Source organism: Lampetra planeri, chromosome 48 (assembly GCF_965212315.1).
Source record: "Lampetra planeri chromosome 48, kcLamPlan1.2.h2, whole genome shotgun sequence".
NCBI classification, from domain to species: domain Eukaryota; kingdom Metazoa; phylum Chordata; class Hyperoartia; order Petromyzontiformes; family Petromyzontidae; genus Lampetra; species Lampetra planeri.
Genome location: NC_136154.1, coordinates 930,434 through 951,286, shown reverse-complemented (window position 1 = coordinate 951,286; position 20,853 = coordinate 930,434). Strand labels below are relative to the sequence as shown.

Below are 20,853 nucleotides of genomic sequence, written 5' to 3'. Positions count from 1 at the left end.
GACAATCTAGCGGCTCGCCCGATGACTCCTTCGTCGCTGACCCCGTGTCCAAACTCCAGAAGAAGAGAGTTCCCTACTGCCCCTGCGTTTTCTTTTAAACTATTCACATCAAAGGCTAGGCGCCCCCGTCCCGACCGCCTTGGTCTCTCGACCAATCCTGAGCCTAGGATTTCCCGCTCTTTTGCGATCCCGCCGGCCTTTGAACTTTCGACCAATCAGTCGTCCCGGGTCCTGATCCCAGCTATCTGCCTTGCTGACCCGTGTTTGTGTTTGTATGCGTTTCTAACTGCGGGGCTCTCTGAGCTCGCCGTGGTCGTGCGATCTCAAATCCGCCCACGGCGCCGCAGTGTTACTTGGCCTGGGAAGGGTCCTGTCCAATTCCCTGGCCCTGAGAAACCGTGGGGTAACCCCCCTAGGGGGCCCTCGGGTGAAAACTCAGGGTAGGTGACCCGACCACGAGGCCCTACGTGGGTGCGGGTGCGTGTTTATGTGGGGGAGGTGATGGGGGGCAGTGCGGCGGTGGAAGCCGGGCGGCTCCCTGGCTCGGCCGAGCGGCCCCGTCGCTGTGGCACCACAGACTCAGTGGGGCTTTCCTGGCTTAACAAGTGTAATAATACATTATGTTTATATTATTTGGTTATTCGTTCCTACCAGCCCACCCCGCAGGGTCCTGTTTAATAAGGACACCGTCGTCGAGTTGCCCTCGTCCCAAATTGCTCGCAATTAAACGAATGCTCTGCTCATTCCAGATACCCTTTATGTCTAATTTAGGAACGGTATTTGAGCAGCATTCCAACATTGCATCAATCATGGAACATGGTTTAGAATAAATTGGGATGCCTATTGGAAGAAAGAATCGTGTTTATTAAAGAATAAAACTCGCTCTTTTTGAGCGGTCAGAAAAGGGATCAAATGAGCACATCAGCTCAGGGTTGTGGCCGGTGTTAGCTGATAGTAAGCAAAAAAGTACTGGTAAACGCTGGGGATGTCAACACTCGGTAAAGTATAATATTACTTGTCAAATAAGATGGTACAAATATGTGTAGTTAAATATTTTTTACATGGTTAATAACATCTTTCCAATGATTACTCATTCGTGTTATTTAGTGCAGTAAATACGTGTTACTTATTGCAGTAAAAACAACCCATCGGATGAACCATCCTGCGCTCCTAGAATATCAACTCTGTCGGTGCATTAAACGTAAGATTATATATTTTCTTTAAACATTCGACTGCAGAGTCACTTGAGTTGAATTTGAGTGGTGATGATTGTGCACCGTGCCTCGATCTTGTTCAAGGCGCGCGACCCTTCTGCAGTGCGTGAGCTACTCACCTCTTGCCACGTAAAATGTTAAACTTTCTATTTAATGTCGGTTAATTTTGAGTAAATTTCTTCAGTTTGTTGTCCATCTGAAAATCCATATATTTATTCATTTCAAAGTTCGATTAAAACGTCCAGTTAAAAGTTCGGTGACAAGGGACTGTTGACATGGCGCGCAGTCCTCACCATAGCGCGAGAGGAGGAATCGCGAGCGCGCGAGGCAAAACTTAAATAGAAAATATTTCGTTGGAATTAAATATGAGTAGTCTGTTGAAGCATCTTGTCTTGCAAAAAATTCGAGTGCGTTTTAAATAGTGTTCATCAGTAACACTTTTGAAAACCGACAATCGTCATAGCATGCCCTGACCGAACAATGTCTCCCAAATGTTGGTTGTTCACTTGTTTTGAATTATAATTTATATCGTGAGCATTGTCGTATATTGCATAAGTAACGTACATTAAAGAAGTGATCTTCGTGATAATGTATCAACTAGATGCATGTAAGTATGAACGTTACGGGAGTAATCGAGCCCAAAGGCAGGCGTGATAAACACAGTGAGTATGGTGGCAACTCCCTCACCAGAGCTGAGTTCTGGATGATCTCAGCGACGTCCGCATTCAGTACGCCGCTTCTATAATAACCTCGGGCCTGGAGAACACTCGTTTCGAATTCGTGAGAGCGCTGATTTCGATTTCAAAGAGGCGAGGCGATAAAAGCGACGTCTTGAGATGGCGGAAACTGCTCCTGCTCAACCACCAGCTGCGGCTACTTCAGCGCCTAAAAGCCCCAAGAAGAAGCGCGCCGCTCCAAAGGCCAAGAAGGTCGGCCCCAGCGTGTCCGAGCTCATCCTCAAGGCTCTGGCCAGCAGCAAGGAGAGGAACGGCGTGTCTCTTCCTGCGCTCAAAAAGTCGCTTGCTGCCGGAGGATACGACGTGGAGAAGAACAATGCCCGCGTGAAGTTGGCCATCAAGAAGCTCGTGGCCAAAGACGCCGTGGCGCAAGTGAAGGGCAGCGGCGCGTCTGGCTCTTTCAAACTCAACAAGGAAAAGGCTGCCGCAAAGGCGAAGCCCAAGTCGTCAACGGCAAAGCCCGCAGCTAAAAAGCCCGCGGCAGCCAAGAAGGTGAAGAAGCCCGCGGCAGCCAAGAAGACCGCGCCCAAGAAGTCTCCCAAGAAAGCAAAGAAGCCCGCGGCTGCCAAGGCGGCCAAGAGCCCCAAAAAGGTGAAGTTGGCTGTTAAGCCCAAGAAGGCGGCGAAGAGCCCAGCCAAGCCCAAGGCTGCGAAGCCCAAGGTCGCTAAGCCCAAGACCGTCAAGGCCAAGGCCGCCAAACCCAAGGTGGCCAAGCCCAAGAAGGCCGCGGCCAAGCCCAAGAAGACTGCGCCAAAGAAGTGAATCCGATCGGACGACGCTCGATTCACTCCACCTCAACGGCTCTTTTCAGAGCCACCCACTTAGTTAAAAAAGTGAACCAGATGCTGCTGCGCTTCCATTAGTTCATCGGTAACACATGACAGTGTATTACGTTGCTGTTGAATGCGTGCCATATTCTGTAAGTCAAACCCATTTACGGCGTGGCGATGGTTGCTCGCCTTGCCTCGGCCCTGATCAAGGAGCTCGACGCTTGGTGCAGTTCAATCGTGAGGATTTGTGTAGATTGGATAAGTTACGTACATTCGCCAAATTAACTATAACATTTTACCCACTCGATGTGTTTTAAGCATTGATGTGATGGGAGTAATCGAGCCCGAAAGCAGGGATCACAAACACAGGCGAGGCGGGTGGCAGCTCCCTCACTCGAACGGAGTGCAGAGTAATCTCAGCGACGTCCGAATTATGTGTTGCACCTCTTCATTCCGTCATCATGTTACTGGTGCCAAATATGGAATTTAGTCTAAAAAGGTATTGATTCCAGACAGCTTTACTCAATTTGCCTTCATTCGCTCGTTCTCGCCTTTTCACTTTGTTTTGTAAACATTGCGGTGCACCATCTAAACTTCTCTATTAAAATTAATTTCTATACGTAAATATCGCATTGTTTGCAATGTCTTTCTTACTTTGGGAGAACTAGTTGGTGACGTTCACTCAACTATTGTGTTGGAAGCCGTTTAGCTTCACACGATTATAAAGTTAGTTCATCTTGTTCACTTGAAAACAAGACCTTACACCGATTATTCACTCCACGTGCAATCTTGCAACAGATCGCGTTCCTCTCGCGTTCGCTGCGGGTGTGCCAATATCATTACAGAGTGCTTCGAAGAAGGGTCATTGCCCAAAACGTCGCATATTATACATGTCAAGGAAGTGTTATTGACGACAGTGGAGGGTTTTCTTCGTCACAGAGGTTAAAGGTCTAAGGTTTAAGGCGGAGCCATCGCGGAGGGCAGGGGTGGTCGGTGACGTCACCACGCTTCGGGTATAAAGGCGGCTGCTGCTGCAAGCTGAGCGCGCAGTCTCTCGCGAGCTTTGTCAGAAGTAGTCGGAATGTCTGGACGCGGTAAAGGCGGTAAGGGGCTCGGCAAGGGAGGCGCAAAACGCCATCGCAAGGTGCTGCGCGACAACATCCAGGGCATCACCAAGCCCGCCATCCGCCGCCTCGCTCGCCGCGGCGGTGTGAAGCGCATCTCGGGCCTCATCTACGAGGAGACCCGCGGCGTCCTGAAGGTCTTCCTTGAGAACGTCATCCGCGACGCCGTCACCTACACGGAGCACGCCAAGCGCAAGACCGTCACCGCCATGGACGTGGTCTACGCCCTCAAGCGCCAGGGCCGCACTCTCTACGGCTTCGGAGGCTGAGCGCCCATCTCTCGCACACTAAGCCAACCCAAAGGCTCTTTTCAGAGCCACCCACCTCTTCGAAACTGCTTGCGCCAGTGTTGCCAAATACTTTCTAAATGGAGCACATGTCCTGGGTTGTTGCGCGCCAATTCCTCGTGAGCGTGGTGGACGTTTGCTTGTTGAGTTGGCGAATCTTCATCTGCTTGCACATGAATGAAAGAAATCAAGGTATTCGCGACACGTCACATTTAACAAGGCGTGATTCTTGAACGCGTTAATACAGTACCCATTTCTGGTATTTCACCGAGCGCTTGTATTTTTCCAAATTGCGTTCATAAAACGCCCGTGCGCCGTATTAGACGAGTGGTGAAACAATCCCTCGTAAGAAACAAAAAAACCCACGCTCAAAACACAATATACTGTATTGGGTATTCTCGTCATCCTTTTTAAAACAAAGGCAATGCCATGGCTGCAATTCACTAATATACATGTTTGGACATTACATTGTGTTATATTTGCAGTAAAAATCGATATTAAAGTGAACATCGCGTCCGCGTTTCTCATTGGACGCTGATGGAGAGGGATGGTACTAAAAGAGCCACTCAGCAGCGCCGCGCACTACGATCCTCTGATTTGCATCTCGCCTCCTATAAAAGGAGCTCAACGCGCGACCGACATCCACATTCGCTTCCCGTCTGTTCTGACCTGAAGCTGCCTACAACGCGTCGACATGCCCGATCCTCCCGCATCAAAGAGCGCTGGGCCGGCCAAGGTTCCTGCTCCCAAGAAGGGCTCCAAGAAGGCTGTGACCAAGGCTACGCGCAAGGATGGCAAGAAGCGACGCCACCACAGGAAGGAGAGCTACGCCATTTACATCTACAAGGTGATGAAGCAGGTGCACCCCGATACCGGCATCTCGTCCAAGGCAATGAGCATCATGAACTCGTTCGTCAACGACATCTTCGAGCGCATCGCTTCTGAGGCGTCCCGCCTGGCGCACTACAACAAGCGCTCCACCATCACTTCTCGGGAGATCCAGACCGCAGTGCGACTGCTGCTCCCCGGCGAGCTGGCCAAGCACGCCGTGTCGGAGGGCACCAAGGCCGTCACCAAGTACACAAGCTCCAAGTGAAGCCTCGACTCCACCATTAATTACAAAGGCTCTTTTCAGAGCCACCCACCTCAACGAACCTGCTTGTACCAGTCCTAGCAGGAGTACAAAACGAAACTTCCAACAAAGCCCCGGTTCACGCGGGGACATTGTTCGCTCATTGAGTGAAGTGGAGAGATCGAACGCATTTTAACATGTTTCCACGTGAATAAAAGCGATAACAATATTCATGGCACATCATATTCACCAGCAGGCATTTCTTGGACTTGTTTGTCCATTGATTTCATCTGCAGCCCATTCAGATATTACATTGGATGTTTGGCGCCAAAACCTTGCAATGCAATATATTTAATTCGTGGTTGTATTTTCGGGCAGGAACTAACATTTTGCACGTGTACATATATGTAAAAGTAAGCGCCTAGCATGGATGACTCGTGCAGTATAATTGATCATCATCTCAATGCCAAGAGAATATATATCTATTCCTGTGATCACCTCTTTCCGACATTTTTACGTATTACTGTTTCCAATGAAGTGCAGTTTCTTAACACTTTATTTAGATCATGCAGAGCACTGTAAAGTTGTTTTCGGAAAGGTGTTTGCTTGAGAAAATAACATCCGTTAAAGACATCGACGGCGCTCAAAGGGTACTACTGCATCGTGATGCGGCATTCTGAAATGATCCAAACTGTGAACATTTTGTTGATTAAGAAGAGTTGACGACTCGAGATCATTGCACGCTGCCAACCAATCAGCACGCTCCCCTTCTTCGCACGTCACGACTCCGCTGACCAGTGAGCGCGCGCTCTGGGCTACATAAGCCGCCTTCTCCCCGCCTGTGAGAATCTTTGCCCTCACCAAGCCATGGCTCGCACCAAGCAGACGGCTCGCAAGTCCACGGGCGGCAAGGCCCCCCGCAAGCAACTCGCCACCAAGGCGGCCCGAAAGAGCGCTCCGGCCACGGGCGGCGTCAAGAAGCCTCACCGCTACAGGCCCGGCACCGTCGCTCTGCGCGAGATCCGCCGCTACCAGAAGTCCACCGAGCTGCTCATCCGCAAACTGCCCTTCCAGCGCCTCGTCAGGGAGATCGCGCAGGACTTCAAGACCGACCTGCGCTTCCAGAGCTCCGCTGTCATGGCTCTGCAGGAGGCCAGCGAAGCGTACCTTGTCGCGCTCTTCGAGGACACCAACCTGTGCGCCATCCACGCCAAGCGCGTCACCATCATGCCCAAGGACATTCAGCTCGCCCGCCGCATTCGTGGCGAGCGCGTGTGGGGGTCGCTAGCCCCCGAGATCCCTCCCTCGATAATACTAACGGCCGGACTAACATCATCAATCGCCCCCCCGCTGCTAAGCGAACCGCCGCTAAGCTCCTCACCCATGGTGTGGGAGCCGTCACCCGAGGATTCCCCTCCACCGCGGGTCCGCGTAGCAGGCATAGTTAACCACGTACGCGCACACCCACACACAGCTCTGCACGGCACTCACCCAACACTGACCACTCACGTTAGGATCGCGCACCTGTGTTACACACGTCGTGAACTTACGCAAGTAACGAGCACACGCAAGCGGGGCACACGCCGACACAACGACTCAAGCCGCCGCCGCCGTGCGCGCGAGACAAACCGTACAACAATGCGCAGCCGATTACGCGCTCGAGCCGTGGGGTCGGGGGTCAGGGGTCCACCACCGTGCCGCACTTTACGCAAGTAACGAGCACACGCAAGCGGGGCACACGCCGACACACAAAAGTGCTCTCCCCGGGCGTTAACGCACACACCCCCGTACCCGCACAATCGTACAGAGACCACGGCCTTTATGCATACGACCACACACTCGCGAATGCAGTGCACGCTAATACCACGTTCCAAAAACACCCAACAACACGGTTTTGTTACTACGCTCGAGATTTTATTAGCCCTTGCTAACCAACCGAGCCACCCGTGTGTGTGTGCGGGACAGCAAGGCGCTTCTAACCCACACTCTGGTGCCGTGTAGCCCTATTCTATGCTGCGCTCTCTGCTAAACCGCTTTCCTACTCGTCCTTACCCCGAACTAACCCTCTCCTACGGATCCTACCCTCCGCTCTGAGGTGTTGTAAGGCGCGCAACACGATACCGTCTGTAGTCCTTGGTGACCTTGCGGCGCTCAGATCGTCCTGCAGACAATCTAGCGGCTCGCCCGATGACTCCTTCGTCGCTGACCCCGTGTCCAAACTCCAGAAGAAGAGAGTTCCCTACTGCCCCTGCGTTTTCTTTTAAACTATTCACATCAAAGGCTAGGCGCCCCCGTCCCGACCGCCTTGGTCTCTCGACCAATCCTGAGCCTAGGATTTCCCGCTCTTTTGCGATCCCGCCGGCCTTTGAACTTTCGACCAATCAGTCGTCCCGGGTCCTGATCCCAGCTATCTGCCTTGCTGACCCGTGTTTGTGTTTGTATGCGTTTCTAACTGCGGGGCTCTCTGAGCTCGCCGTGGTCGTGCGATCTCAAATCCGCCCACGGCGCCGCAGTGTTACTTGGCCTGGGAAGGGTCCTGTCCAATTCCCTGGCCCTGAGAAACCGTGGGGTAACCCCCCTAGGGGGCCCTCGGGTGAAAACTCAGGGTAGGTGACCCGACCACGAGGCCCTACGTGGGTGCGGGTGCGTGTTTATGTGGGGGAGGTGATGGGGGGCAGTGCGGCGGTGGAAGCCGGGCGGCTCCCTGGCTCGGCCGAGCGGCCCCGTCGCTGTGGCACCACACGCGCTTGAACGCCCAGCTCGGCCCTCAAAGCACAACACAAAGGCTCTTTTCAGAGCCACCACTTACTCATGAAAACGCTTCCATGTGTCCTTCAAAGTTCGGGTGCCGGAAACCTTCGTTTGCTGGTCACGGCTCTCACGAGTCGTCAGGCGTAAGCGACAATGAAGTTCATTTTCTATACCCCGCCGCTCATATTTTTCAACATCACACGTTGGTGTCGTATATAAGCGTTGGGAAACCATGTTTACATAATGTACAACAAAAGGGTTATTTTGGTTAAATATATTAACTATTAAACCCAAAGATATTGGTTTATGTTGTTTCAAGCCCGAGCTGATAAGAAGTTCACATTTTGCAAACTAAGAGACTGAATTATTCACGCACATATATTTTTAGGCATTGCCCGAACAGGCGGTTAAAGGAAAATATATATACACCGTATAGGCACGTGGGCGATCAAGCACGAGCTCAAGGCTATCACAATGATTTCTTATAACCAATGCGGTCCCTCAAAATGATGATTATAATCAATAATACATTGATATTTGCGGAATCCGCTTATAAGTTTGACTTGCCAGCACGTGCCCATAAATTAACTCTATCATGCTTAAAACTTGAACCTATTAAGTACGTGTATCGCATTGTTTCATTCATAAGATGCGTGTCCGCATTAAAATATATATGGATACAAATAATTAAAGTCAACATCGAATCCTCGCGTCCCGGCTTTTCATTGGTGGCTCAAGGAGAGGGCGGGACTCGACCGAGAGGAGCCAATCAGCAGCGGCGCGCTCTACGATCCTCGTCTCCGCTATAAAAGCCGCTCCGGTGGTGCGTGTCAACGTCACAAATCGTTCGTACTTTGTCTCCAGTGCTTTTTGCATCCTAGGTCCCTTAACAATGTCTGGACGCGGCAAGACCGGTGGCAAGTCTCGCGCCAAGGCAAAGTCCCGCTCTTCCCGCGCCGGCCTGCAGTTCCCCGTGGGTCGCGTTCACAGGCTGCTCCGCAAGGGCAATTACGCCCAGCGGGTCGGCGCTGGAGCTCCCGTCTACCTGGCCGCCGTGCTCGAGTACCTTTCTGCCGAGATCCTCGAGCTGGCTGGCAATGCCGCCCGCGACAACAAGAAGACGAGGATCATCCCCCGACACCTGCAGCTCGCCGTGCGAAACGACGAGGAGCTCAACAAGCTCATGGGCGGCGTGACTATCGCCCAGGGCGGTGTGCTGCCCAACATCCAGGCCGTGCTGCTGCCCAAGAAGACCTCTCAGGCAAAGAAGTGAACGCGCCGCCGCCTCTACCACCACAACAACGGCTCTTTTCAGAGCCACCCACTTACTTGCAAAGAGCTTGGACAGTCGTACACAGGAGTTTTGTTATACTGGTAGGAACGAAATGGACCAGACCACCAACAGATTAATGTGTCCGTCCGTCAACATCGCCCCCTACTGCAAACATTTGGCATGACCCTACGAAAACCTTTAGACTCAGTGACGCTATCCTGGCTAAACAAGTGTAACATTCCCTTATAATTCCCTCAGCTTTTAATTAAAACATTTAAATTAATGAGGCTTTCCTGGCTAAACACGTGTAACATTCCCTAATAATTCCCTGAGATAGCTTTTAATTAAAACTTTGAAATTAAATAAAACAACTAACAGCGCCCTAATAATTCCCTGAGATAGCTTTTAATTAAAACTTTGAAATAAAAAAAAAACTCACAGCGCCCTAAAGCCTACAGCTAGGCCTAAAGCCTAGAACTAGGCCTGAAACTCCATTCGTGTCGTACCCCCGCGTGTGTGAAAGGGAGTTATGTTTAACAATGTTACATTCCCTCATGTTTTTAAATAGAAACATTTAAATTTAAAGCTTTTACATGAATCATTAAAACATTTAAATTAAAAATTAACTCACAGCGCCCTAAAGCATACAGCTAGGCCTAAAGCCTAGAACTAGGCCTCAATCTCTCCCTTCGTATCGTCCGATTAGGTGTAGCAACATCGCCCCCTACTGCAAACACTTGGCAGGACCCTACAAAAACCTTTTGACTCAGTGGGGCTTTCCTGGCTTAACAAGTGTAATAATACATTATGTTTATATTATTTGGTTATTCGTTCCTACCAGCCCACCCCGCAGGGTCCTGTTTAATAAGGACACCGTCGTCGAGTTGCCCTCGTCCCAAATTGCTCGCAATTAAACTAATGCTCTGCTCATTCCAGATACCCTTTATGTCTAATTTAGGAACGGTATTTGAGCAGCATTCCAACATTGCATCAATCATGGAACATGGTTTAGAATAAATTGGGATGCCTATTGGAAGAAAGAATCGTGTTTTTTAAAGAATAAAACTCGCTCTTTTTGAGCGGTCAGAAAAGGGATCAAATGAGCACATCAGCTCAGGGTTGTGGCCGGTGTTAGCTGATAGTAAGCAAAAAAGTACTGGTAAACGCTGGAGATGTCAACACTCGGTAAAGTATAATATTACTTGTCAAATAAGATGGTACAAATATGTGTAGTTAAATATTTTTTACATGGTTAATAACATCTTTCCAATGATTACTCATTCGTGTTACTTAGTGCAGTAAATACGTGTTACTTATTGCAGTAAAAACAACCCATCGGATGAACCATCCTGCGCTCCTAGAATATCAACTCTGTCGGTGCATTAAACGTAAGATTATATATTTTCTTTAAACATTCGACTGCAGAGTCACTTGAGTTGAATTTGAGTGGTGATGATTGTGCACCGTGCCTCGATCTTGTTCAAGGCGCGCGACCCTTCTGCAGTGCGTGAGCTACTCACCTCTTGCCACGTAAAATGTTAAACTTTCTATTTAATGTCGGTTAATTTTGAGTAATTTTCTTCAGTTTGTTGTCCATCTGAAAATCCATATATTTATTCATTTCAAAGTTCGATTAAAACGTCCAATTAAAAGTTCGGTGACAAGGGACTGTTGACATGGCGCGCAGTCCTCACCATAGCGCGAGAGGAGGAATCGCGAGCGCGCGAGGCAAAACTTAAATAGAAAATATTTCGTTGGAATTAAATATGAGTAGTCTGTTGAAGCATCTTGTCTTGCAAAAAATTCGAGTGCGTTTTAAATAGTGTTCATCAGTAACACTTTTGAAAACCGACAATCGTCATATCATGCCCTGACCGAACAATGTCTCCCAAATGTTGGTTGTTCACTTGTTTTGAATTATAATTTATATCGTGAGCATTTGTGGGGGTCGCTAGCCCCCGAGATCCCTCCCTCGATAATACTAACGGCCGGACTAACATCATCAATCGCCCCCCCGCTGCTAAGCGAACCGCCGCTAGGCTCCTCACCCAGGGTGTGGGAGCCGTCACCCGAGGATTCCCCTCCACCGCGGGTCCGCGTAGCAGGCATGGTTAACCACGTACGCGCACACCCACACACAGCTCTGCACGGCACTCACCCAACACTGACCACTCACGTTAGGATCGCGCACCTGTGTTACACACGTCGTGAACGTGCGCGCACACCCATACAGCTCCACACGCGATACCCACTCTTGCGCTGCTCTGCGCCGCGCTGGCCGCTCACGTTACGATCGCGCACCTGGGGTACGCCGCTTACGCACGCCGAGAGCTTACGCAAGTAACGAGCGCACGCAAGCGGGGCACACGCCGACACGACGACTCGTCCCCTCCCCCACTCGCGCGTGCACGTCAACACAAATATCGTACAAGGACGATTCTCCTCTCACACGGCTGCGTAGTCACGCCAACACACAAAAGTGCTCTCCCCGGGCGTTAACGCACACACCTCCGTACCCGCACAATCGTACAGAGACCACGGCCTTTATGCATACAACGACCACACACTCGCGAATGCAGTGCACGCTAATACCACGTTCCAAAAACACCCAACAACACGGTTTTGTTACTACGCTCGAGATTTTATTAGCCCTTGCTAACCAACCGAGCCACCCGTGTGTGTGTGCGGGCCAGCAAGGCGCTTCTAACCCACACTCTGGTGCCGTGTAGCCCTATTCTATGCTGCGCTCTCTGCTAAACCGCTTTCCTACTCGTCCTTACCCCGAACTAACCCTCTCCTACGGATCCTACTCTCCGCTCTGAGGTGTTGTAAGGCGCGCAACACGATACCGTCTGTAGTCCTTGGTGACCTTGCGGCGCTCAGATCGTCCTGCAGACAATCTAGCGGCTCGCCCGATGACTCCTTCGTCGCTGACCCCGTGTCCAAACTCCAGAAGAAGAGACTTCCCTACTGCCCCTGCGTTTTCTTTTAAACTATTCACATCAAAGGCTAGGCGCCCCCGTCCCGACCGCCTTGGTCTCTCGACCAATCCTGAGCCTAGGATTTCCCGCTCTTTTGCGATCCCGCCGGCCTTTGAACTTTCGACCAATCAGTCGTCCCGGGTCCTGATCCCAGCTATCTGCCTTGCTGACCCGTGTTTGTGTTTGTATGCGTTTCTAACTGCGGGGCTCTCTGAGCTCGCCGTGGTCGTGCGATCTCAAATCCGCCTACGGCGCCGCAGTGTTACTTGGCCTGGGAAGGGTCCTGTCCAATTCCCTGGCCCTGAGAAACCGTGGGGTAACCCCCCTAGGGGGCCCTCGGGTGAAAACTCAGGGTAGGTGACCCGACCACGAGGCCCTACGTGGGTGCGGGTGCGTGTTTATGTGGGGGGGGTGATGGGGGGCAGTGCGGCGGTGGAAGCCGGGCGGCTCCCTGGCTCGGCCGAGCGGCCCCGTCGCTGTGGCACCACATTGCCCCCCGGGGTGCCAGTCCCCGTCCCGGGTTGACTGGAGCACCTCGCCTGGGTTGCCCCCACGAGGTATCGCCGCGGGGTCCGCGGGATTCGCCCGGCCCTTGTGGCTGGCCTCGGGGGTGGCTGCTCCGTCTCCTGGGGCTCCGGCGGTGGTCTCCTCCTCCATTCCAACGGCTCCCCTCGGTCTCTGGCACCTGCGGGCTGGGGAACAAACTCAGAGGCGGTGGGGTTGAAGGGTCGCCGTCCTCGTCGCCCCCGGCCCCGCCCGGGGCCCCTCGGAGCCCGGGGCTCCGTGGGGCCCATATACTGCGCGAGGCCCCCGGGCACGGGGGGTGGAGGGACCCCGGGGTTTCGGGGTACTTGGACGGCGGGGCTCCCCCCCTCGGGGGCTGCTCGCCACGGCTTCAGTCGGCGGATGTTGACCACCATCTCCCGGCCCCTCTCTCCTCCCTGAATCAGCACCGTCCATGGTGAGATCTGCCGTCTCACAATCCAGGGTCCTCGCCAGTAGGTGGTCAGCTTCCCCACCTGTCCGGCACCGACGCGGGGAGTGTACAGCCACACCTCGGAGCCCGCAGTGTAGAAGGGGGGCTCCATACGGGGTCGGGCGCCCTGCTCTTGCCGCTGGTGCGCGGCCTCTCCGTGCGGGTAGGCTCGGCCCCTGGCCCCTCGCAGGGTCTCCAGCAAGTGCTCCACGGGGTGGCTCCCTTCCTCCCGTTGCGGCGGAGGGACACCGAACAGCAGATCTGCGGGCAGGCGAGACTCGCGACCAAACATCATTAGGAACGGGGTCTGTCCTGTAGATGTGTGAACGGCGGTGGTGTAGGCGAACAGGGCATAGGGGAGGTGTTCGTCCCAGTCCTGTTGATTCGCGGCCGCCATGCGTTTAAGCTTTCCGGCCAGAGTCTGGTTCATCCTCTCTACCATCCCGTTCGCCTGGGGGTGATATGCCGTGGTTCGGTCCTTCTGGATCCCGAACTCTCGGCACAGCGCCTGGAATAGTTCGGCCTCGAATTCACTACCCTGGTCGGTAATGACTCGTTCGGGGATCCCGCACTTAAGTACGTAGTTTTCCACGAAGGCCCGGGCCACTACGAGGGCTGTTTTATCCGGGATAGCCACCGCCACGGGGTAGCGGGTGAAGTACTCCACCGCTACAAGAATATATCGGTTGCCCCGGTGGGATCGTGGAAAGGGCCCCTGCAGGTCGATTCCGACCAACTGATTCGTCCGACTGACTCGGAACGGCCTCAGGGGTACCTGGTACCTCGCCGGCTTTTGCCCACACTGCTGACAGGCCCGGCAGCCCTGCACCCAGGTGGCCACATCTTGCGCCAATTTAGGCCAGAGATACTGGCGACGCAGAGTCTCCCGGGTGCGCCGTTCCCCATCATGGCCCCCGAGCGGGTGGTCGTGTACCAGTCGTAGTAGTTGGGGTCGCACATGGGCGGGAACGCAGATGCACCCCGGCTGCCCAGCGTCGGCCAGTTCCCTCACCACCCCGTTTTCTACACACAACCGGGCATACAAACCGCTCCAGGGCCCTGGTAGTGCATCCTTCCTCTCTCGCAGTGCCGCCTCCACCGCCGCCAGATCCGGATCCCGCTGCTGGGTTTGGCGCAGCTGCTCGTCGTCCAAGCCCGGGAAGGCGCAGCCGACATCCTCTTGGATCCGCCCGGTTGGGGTGGGATGATCCGTCTGTCCCCGGGCTCCTTCTGCAGGGGTTCCTGCGGCGCACACTGCACTCTCTCTCGGGGGGGGGAGTTTAGTTTCCGCGCGCTCCTTGGGTTCTGCTGCCTAGCGGCAGCGTCCCCCCGTGAAGCACGGGCAGGCGTCTCCCTCCCTCGTCTCAGCGCGCACCGCGGGCCGTCTTGACAAGGCGTCCGCGTTCGCGTGTGTTCGCCCCGCTCGGTACTCGATCTGCAGGTTGTACTCCTGCAGCTGCGCCAGCCATCGAGCCATCTGCCCCCGCGGTTCCTTGAATGTAAGGAGGAACTGCAGTGCATAATGATCGGTGCGCACACGACATTTCCTGCCGTACAAGTACGGTCGGAACTGTTTACACGCGAAAATTACAGCATACAGTTCCTGACGGGTTACACAATAGTTCAGTTCGGCCCCGCTCAGGGTCCGACTGGCGTACGCAATGACCCGCTCCGTCCCACCCTGCACTTGCGACAGCACCGCGCCCAGCCCACTGCTGCAGGCATCAGTGTCCAAAATAAAATCGGTGGTGAAATCTGGGAAAGCCAAGGTGGGGGTGTGGGTGAGGTGGTCTTTGAGTGTGGTGAAAGCCATCTGGCAGGCCTCTGACCACTGATAGGGGTTCTTAGGGGAGGTGAGTTGGGTGAGGGGGCGTGCAATCTCACTGAATCCCTTTACAAATCGACGGTAATAAGTGGCGAGTCCCAAGAATGACCTGATCTCCGTCAGGTTCCTCGGCCGCGGCCAATCCACTACGGCACGCACCTTCTCGGGATCGGTGCTCACCCCTGCCTCGCTGACTCGGTGTCCGAGGTACCCCACCTCGCGTTGCGCAATGTAACACTTACGTGGCTTGAGCTTGAGATGGGCTGCTCGCAGTCGCTGGAATACTTCCCGCAGCCTGGACCAGTGTTCGGACAGCGACCTACTGAACACTATTACGTCGTCCAGGTAAATCAGGCACTGTTCCCACTGCAAGCCCCGCATCACCAACTCCATCAACCGCTGGAACGTCGCGGGCGCGTTAGTGAGTCCGAACGGCAACACTCGAAACTCAAACAGGCCCATCGGGGTGGTGAATGCTGTTTTTGGCCGATCCTCCTCCGTCATCTCCACCTGCCAGTAACCGGACGCCAGATCGAGGGTGGAAAAATACCGCGCTCCTGCGAGACTGTCGAAGGTGTCGTCGATGCGTGGGATGGGAAAAGCGTCGCCGAGGGTGACTGCGTTCAATTTTCGGTAATCAACGCAGAACCGAGTCGATCCGTCCTTTTTCGTTACCAGTACCACCGGGGCAGACCAAGGGCTCGCGGAGGGCTGGATTATGTTATCGCGTAGCATATCCGTGACTGCCTCTTTGATCTGGGTCCGTTCAGGCGCGCCCACTCGGTATGCGGGGAGTTTGATGGGTCGGGCTGCACCTGTGTCAATTTGGTGCTTGACCAGGTCGGTCCGGCCCACGTCCGAATCGTGCTCACTGAACACGTCGGCGTACTCCCGCAATAACCCGCGCAGCTGATCGGCCTCCCCCTTAGGTAAGGCTGCCCAAGGCACATGTAACGCATCCTGCAGGGGAACAATCTCGGCTCGGGGGGTCGGGCCGACCCGCCAGGCCAGATCCTGGCTGTCCTCGAGGCGGCCAGGGTCCTCCGCCCAGAGTGCGAACACCGAGTCGTTCGAGTGGCGAGCGTGCAGGGGGTGTACGGTGGCTACCGGGGTGCGTCGTCGTATCATTGCCGGGGTACTGTGTGGGTTAAACACACGTATAAACAGCCGGCCCCCATCTGCGTTTACCAGTGTGGCTGACCCTACCACCCCGTATCGCGATGCCAACTCCGGGTGAGGAGTCAGCATTACCTCGCCCGATGGTCGGTGGGTTGGGTCGGTGGAGAGGGTTGCCACTGGCACCAGCATCTCGGCGAGAGGCCCGATGGTGACGGCCGACACCAGCGTAGCGGCCACGGGTGTGAAGCGTGGGCGATTCGGCTCCTGTCCTAGGAACGGAATCCGCTCCCCGCTGCCCTCCACCGTAGCGCATCGTTGCCGGGGCTGTACGTTAAGTCCCAACTTTTCCAGGAGGTCCGTTCCTGCAATGCACTCGTGGCACAACACACTCGAAACGTAGAATTCCTGTGTGCACACCTGGTTTCCTAGACGGACCTCGAGGGAGACCTTCCCCAGCAACCCCATCCCGGCTCCGCTTGCCGTGTGCAGCGCGCGATCCGGCGCCTGCAGGCAGCCCACGTCCACCCCGAGCATGCTGCAGTGCGCGGCGCTCATGAGAGAGGCCATGGCGCCCGTGTCCAACAGGATCCGGGTGCGCTGCCCGTTCACCTGGCCTTCCACCAGCGACGTGGCTCCCGTTATCCCTGCCACCAGCTCCCGCAGCCAATCGCCCGAGGTCCCTGCGCCCTTGGGTGTTGTCGTTGTAACCTGTTTATGGATCACTCGCTCGCCATTATTATTACAGCTGAATTTTTCTTTTACTGGTCTCTTTTTTTTTATGGGCCACCTACCTCCTCGTCCGCCTCCTCATCCGCCTGCTCGTCCGCCTGCTCGTCCGCCTCCTCGTCCGCCTCCTCGTCCGCCTCCTCGTCCGCCTCCTCGTCCGCCTCCTCGTCCGCCTCCTCGTCCGCCTCCTCGTCCGCCTCCTCGTCCGCCTCCTCGTCCGCCTCCTCGTCCGCCTCCTCGTCCGCCTCCTCGTCCGCCTCCTCATCCGCCTCCTCGTCCGTCTCCTCGTCTGTCTCCTCGTCCGTCTCCTCGTCCGCCTCCTCCTCCGCATCCTCCACCACCTCACTTTTTGTGATGGCCAATTATTTTTTTACTGACCAATTTTTTTTGACTTTTTTTCTTTTTTAATTGCCACTCATTTTTTAACTGGTAATTTTTTTTGATGGCCACATTCTTTAACTCACCACATTTTTTTGACTGGTCTTTCTTTTTTTACCGGCCAATTTTTTTCACTTTTTTTTTAAGACAACTTTTTTTTAGCAGTCAATTTTTTCTTTATTGGTCACCCTTTTTTAACCAGTCACTTTTTTTGATGGCCACTTTTTTTAACCAGTCACTCTTTTTGATGTCCACTTATATTTTTATTGCCCAAATTAATTTTTTACTGGTCTCTCTTTTTTTACGGGCCACTTACCTCCTCCTCCTCTGCCTCCTCTGCTCCGATTCCTCCGCCTACGCTGCCTCCGCCTCACTTTGTGTGATGGCCAATTATTTTTTTACGGACCAATTTTTTTGGACTGTTTTTTTATTTTATAATTGCCACATTTTTTTAACCAGTAATTTTTTTTAATGGCCATTCTTTTTTAACCGGTCACTTTTTTTAATGGCCACATCTTTTTTACTGGCCAATTTTTTTGGACTGGTCTTTTTATAGGCCAATTCTTTTTTGGTCGGCCACTTCATTTTTAATGGCCACTCTTTTTAAACCAGTAATTTTTTTTGATGGCCATTATCTTTTATAGCAGCCAATTTTTTTCACTTTTTTTATGGCCACTTTTTTTTTACCAGTCAAGTTTTTTCTTTAATGGCCACTCTCTTTTTGAACCGGTCACTTTTTTTGATGGCCACGTATCTTTTTTAATGGCCCCTTTTTTTTAACCGGTATTTTTTTTGATAGCCAACTATTTTTTACTGACCAATCTTTTTTTGACTGGTCTTTTTTTTCTTAGGGGCCAATTTGATGTGGTCAATCTTTTTTTAATGGCCATTCTTTTTTAACCGGTATTTTTTTTTATTGCCACTTATCTTTTTTAATGTCCAATTTGTTTTGACTGGTCTTTTTTATGGCCCAATTCCTTTTTTGGTCGGCCACTTTTTTTTAATGGGCACTCTTTTTTTAACCAGTAATTTTTTTTGATAGCCATTTATATTTTTTACCAGCCAATTTTTAAACTTCTTTTTATGGCCACTTTTTTTTACCAGTCAATTTTTCTTTTACTGGTCTCTTTTTTTTACGGACCACCTACCTCCTCCTCCTCTGCCTCCTCTGCTCCGACTCCTCCGCCTACGCTGCCTCCGCCTCACTTTGTATGATGGCCAATTATTTTTTTACTGACCAATGTTTTTGGACTGTTTTTTTTTTTATAATTGCCACATTTTTTTAACTAGTAATTTTTTTTCATGGCCACATGCTTTAACTCACCAATTTTTTTTGACTGGTCTTTCTATTTTTAGGGGCCAATTTTTTGTGGTCACTCTTTTTTTAATGGCCATTCTTTTTAACCTGTCACTTTTTTTAATGGCCACATCTTTTTTACTGGCCAATTTTTTTCGACTGGTCTTTTTATAGGCCAATTCTTTTTTGGTCGGCCATTTCATTTTTAATGGCCACTCTTTTTTAACCAGTCATTTTTTTTGATGGCCATTATCTTTTTTAGCAGCCAATTTTTTTCACTTTTTTTATGGCCACTTTTTTTTTACCAGTCAAGTTTTTTCTTTAATGGCCACTCTTTTTGAACCGGTCACTTTTTTTGATGGCCACGTATCTTTTTTAATGGCCCCTTTTTTTTAACCGGTATTTTTTTTGATAGCCAACTATTCTTTACTGACCAATATTTTTTTGACTGGTCTTTTTTTTTTAGGGGCCAATTTGATGTGGTCAATCTTTTTTTAATGGCCATTCTTTTTTAACCGGTATTTTTTCTTTATTGCCACTTATCTTTTTTAATGTCCAATTTGTTTTGACTGGTCTTTTTTATGGCCCAATTCCTTTTTTGCTCGGCCACTTTTTTTTTAATGGGCACTCTTTTTTAACCGGTAATTTTTTTTGATGGCCATTTATATTTTTTACCAGCCAATTTTTAAACTTCTTTTTATGGCCACTTTTTTTTTACCAGTCAATTTTTTTTTACTGGTCTCTTTTTTTGACGGGCCACCTACCTCCTCGTCCGCCTCCTCGTCCGCCTCCTCGTCCGCCTCCTCGTCCGCCTCCTCGTCCGCCTCCTCGTCCGCCTCCTCGTCCGCCTCCTCGTCCGCCTCCTCGTCCGCCTCCTCGTCCGCCTCCTCGTCCGCCTCCTCGTCCGCCTCCTCGCCCGCCTCCTCGTCCGCCTCCTCGTCCGCCTCCTCGTCCGCCTCCTCGTCCGCCTCCTCGTCTGTCTCCTCGTCCGCCTCCTCCTCCGCATCCTCCACCACCTCACTTTTTGTGATGGCCAGTTATTATTTTACTGACCAATTTTTTTTGACAGTTTTTTTCTTTTTTAATTGCCACATTTTTTGACTAGTCATTTTTTTTCATGGCCACATTCTTTAACTCACCATTTTTTTTTGACTGGTCTTTCTTTTTTACGCGCCAATTTTTTGTGGTCACTCTTTTTTTAATGGCCATTCTTTTTTAACCGGTCACTTCTTTTTGATGGCCATTTATCTTTTTTACCGGGCAATTTTTTTCACTTTTTTTATGACCACTTTTGTTACCAGTCAATTTTTTCTTTAATGGCCATTCTTTTTTAACCGGTCACTTTTTTTGATGGCCACATCTTTTTTACTGGCCAATTTTTTTTGACAGGTCTTTTTTATGAGCTAATTCTTTTTTGGTCAACTTCTTTTTTAATGTCCACTCTTTTTTAACCGGTATTCTTTTTTTGATGGCCATTTATCTTTTTTACCGGCCAATTTTTTTCACTTTTTTTATGACCACTTATTTTTTTACCAGTCAATTTTTCTTTAATAGCCACTCTTTTTTAACCAGTCACTTTTTTTAATGGCCACGTCTTTAATGGCCACTTTTTTTTACCGGTTATTTTTTTTGATGGCCACATTCTTTTACTGGCCAATTTTTTTGACTGGTCTTTTTTTACGGGCCAATTTTTTGTGGTCAATCTTTTTTTAATGGCCATTCTTTTTTAACCGGTCACTTTTTCTTATCTTATCTTTTTTACTGACCAATTTTTTTAGACTGGTCTTTTTTATGGCCCAATTCCTTTTTTGGTCAGCCACTTTTTTTTAATGGCCACTCTTTTTTAACCGGTCATTTTTTTTGATGGCCATTTATCTTTTTTACCGGCCAATTTTAAACATTTTTTTACGACCACTTTTTTTTTTACAAGTAAATATTTTTTTTACTGGTCTCTTTTTTTTTACCGGCAACCTACCTCCTCCTCCGCCGCCGCCTCCGCCGTCTCCGCCTCACTTTGTGTGATGGTCAATTATATTTTTATTGACCAATTTTTTTTGACTGGTCTTTCTTTTTTTACGGGCCAATTTCTTGTGATAACTTTTATTAATGGCCATTCTTTTTTAACCGGTCACTTCTTTTTGATGGCCACATCTTTTTTACTGGCCATTTTTTTTGACAGGTCTTTTTTTATGGGCCAATTCTTTTTTGGTCAGCCACTTTTTTTTAATGGCCACTCTTTTTTAACCAGTCACGTTTTTTCATGGCCACTTATCTTTTTTACTGACCAATTTATTTGGCCTGGTCTTTCTTTTTTTACGGGCCA

At 51.1% G+C, this 20,853-nt stretch overlaps 4 protein-coding genes across 4 annotated transcripts; all 4 read left to right on the top strand.

The window, feature by feature from the left end:
• The first annotated feature begins 1,987 nt into the window (after positions 1-1,987).
• On the top strand, positions 1,988-3,346 carry LOC144733806 (histone H1.2-like). Its single transcript, XM_078615818.1, has one exon. The coding sequence runs from the start codon at positions 2,051-2,053 to the stop codon at positions 2,711-2,713; it is 663 nt and encodes a 220-aa protein (XP_078471944.1). The 5' UTR covers positions 1,988-2,050; the 3' UTR covers positions 2,714-3,346.
• Positions 3,347-3,802: 456 nt separating this feature from the next.
• Positions 3,803-4,114, top strand: LOC144733670 (histone H4). The gene has a single exon (XM_078615697.1). It carries the CDS (start codon positions 3,803-3,805, stop codon positions 4,112-4,114), a length of 312 nt encoding a protein of 103 aa, XP_078471823.1.
• Positions 4,115-4,760: 646 nt separating this feature from the next.
• Positions 4,761-5,303, top strand: LOC144733809 (histone H2B type 3-B-like). The gene has a single exon (XM_078615821.1). The coding sequence runs from the start codon at positions 4,827-4,829 to the stop codon at positions 5,226-5,228; it is 402 nt and encodes a 133-aa protein (XP_078471947.1). The 5' UTR covers positions 4,761-4,826; the 3' UTR covers positions 5,229-5,303.
• Positions 5,304-6,071: 768 nt separating this feature from the next.
• On the top strand, positions 6,072-9,246 carry LOC144733669 (uncharacterized). Its single transcript, XM_078615695.1, has 2 exons — positions 6,072-6,468; positions 8,768-9,246. The coding sequence occupies exons 1-2, from the start codon at positions 6,072-6,074 to the stop codon at positions 9,226-9,228; spliced, it is 858 nt and encodes a 285-aa protein (XP_078471821.1). The 3' UTR covers positions 9,229-9,246.
• Positions 9,247-20,853: the final 11,607 nt, after the last annotated feature.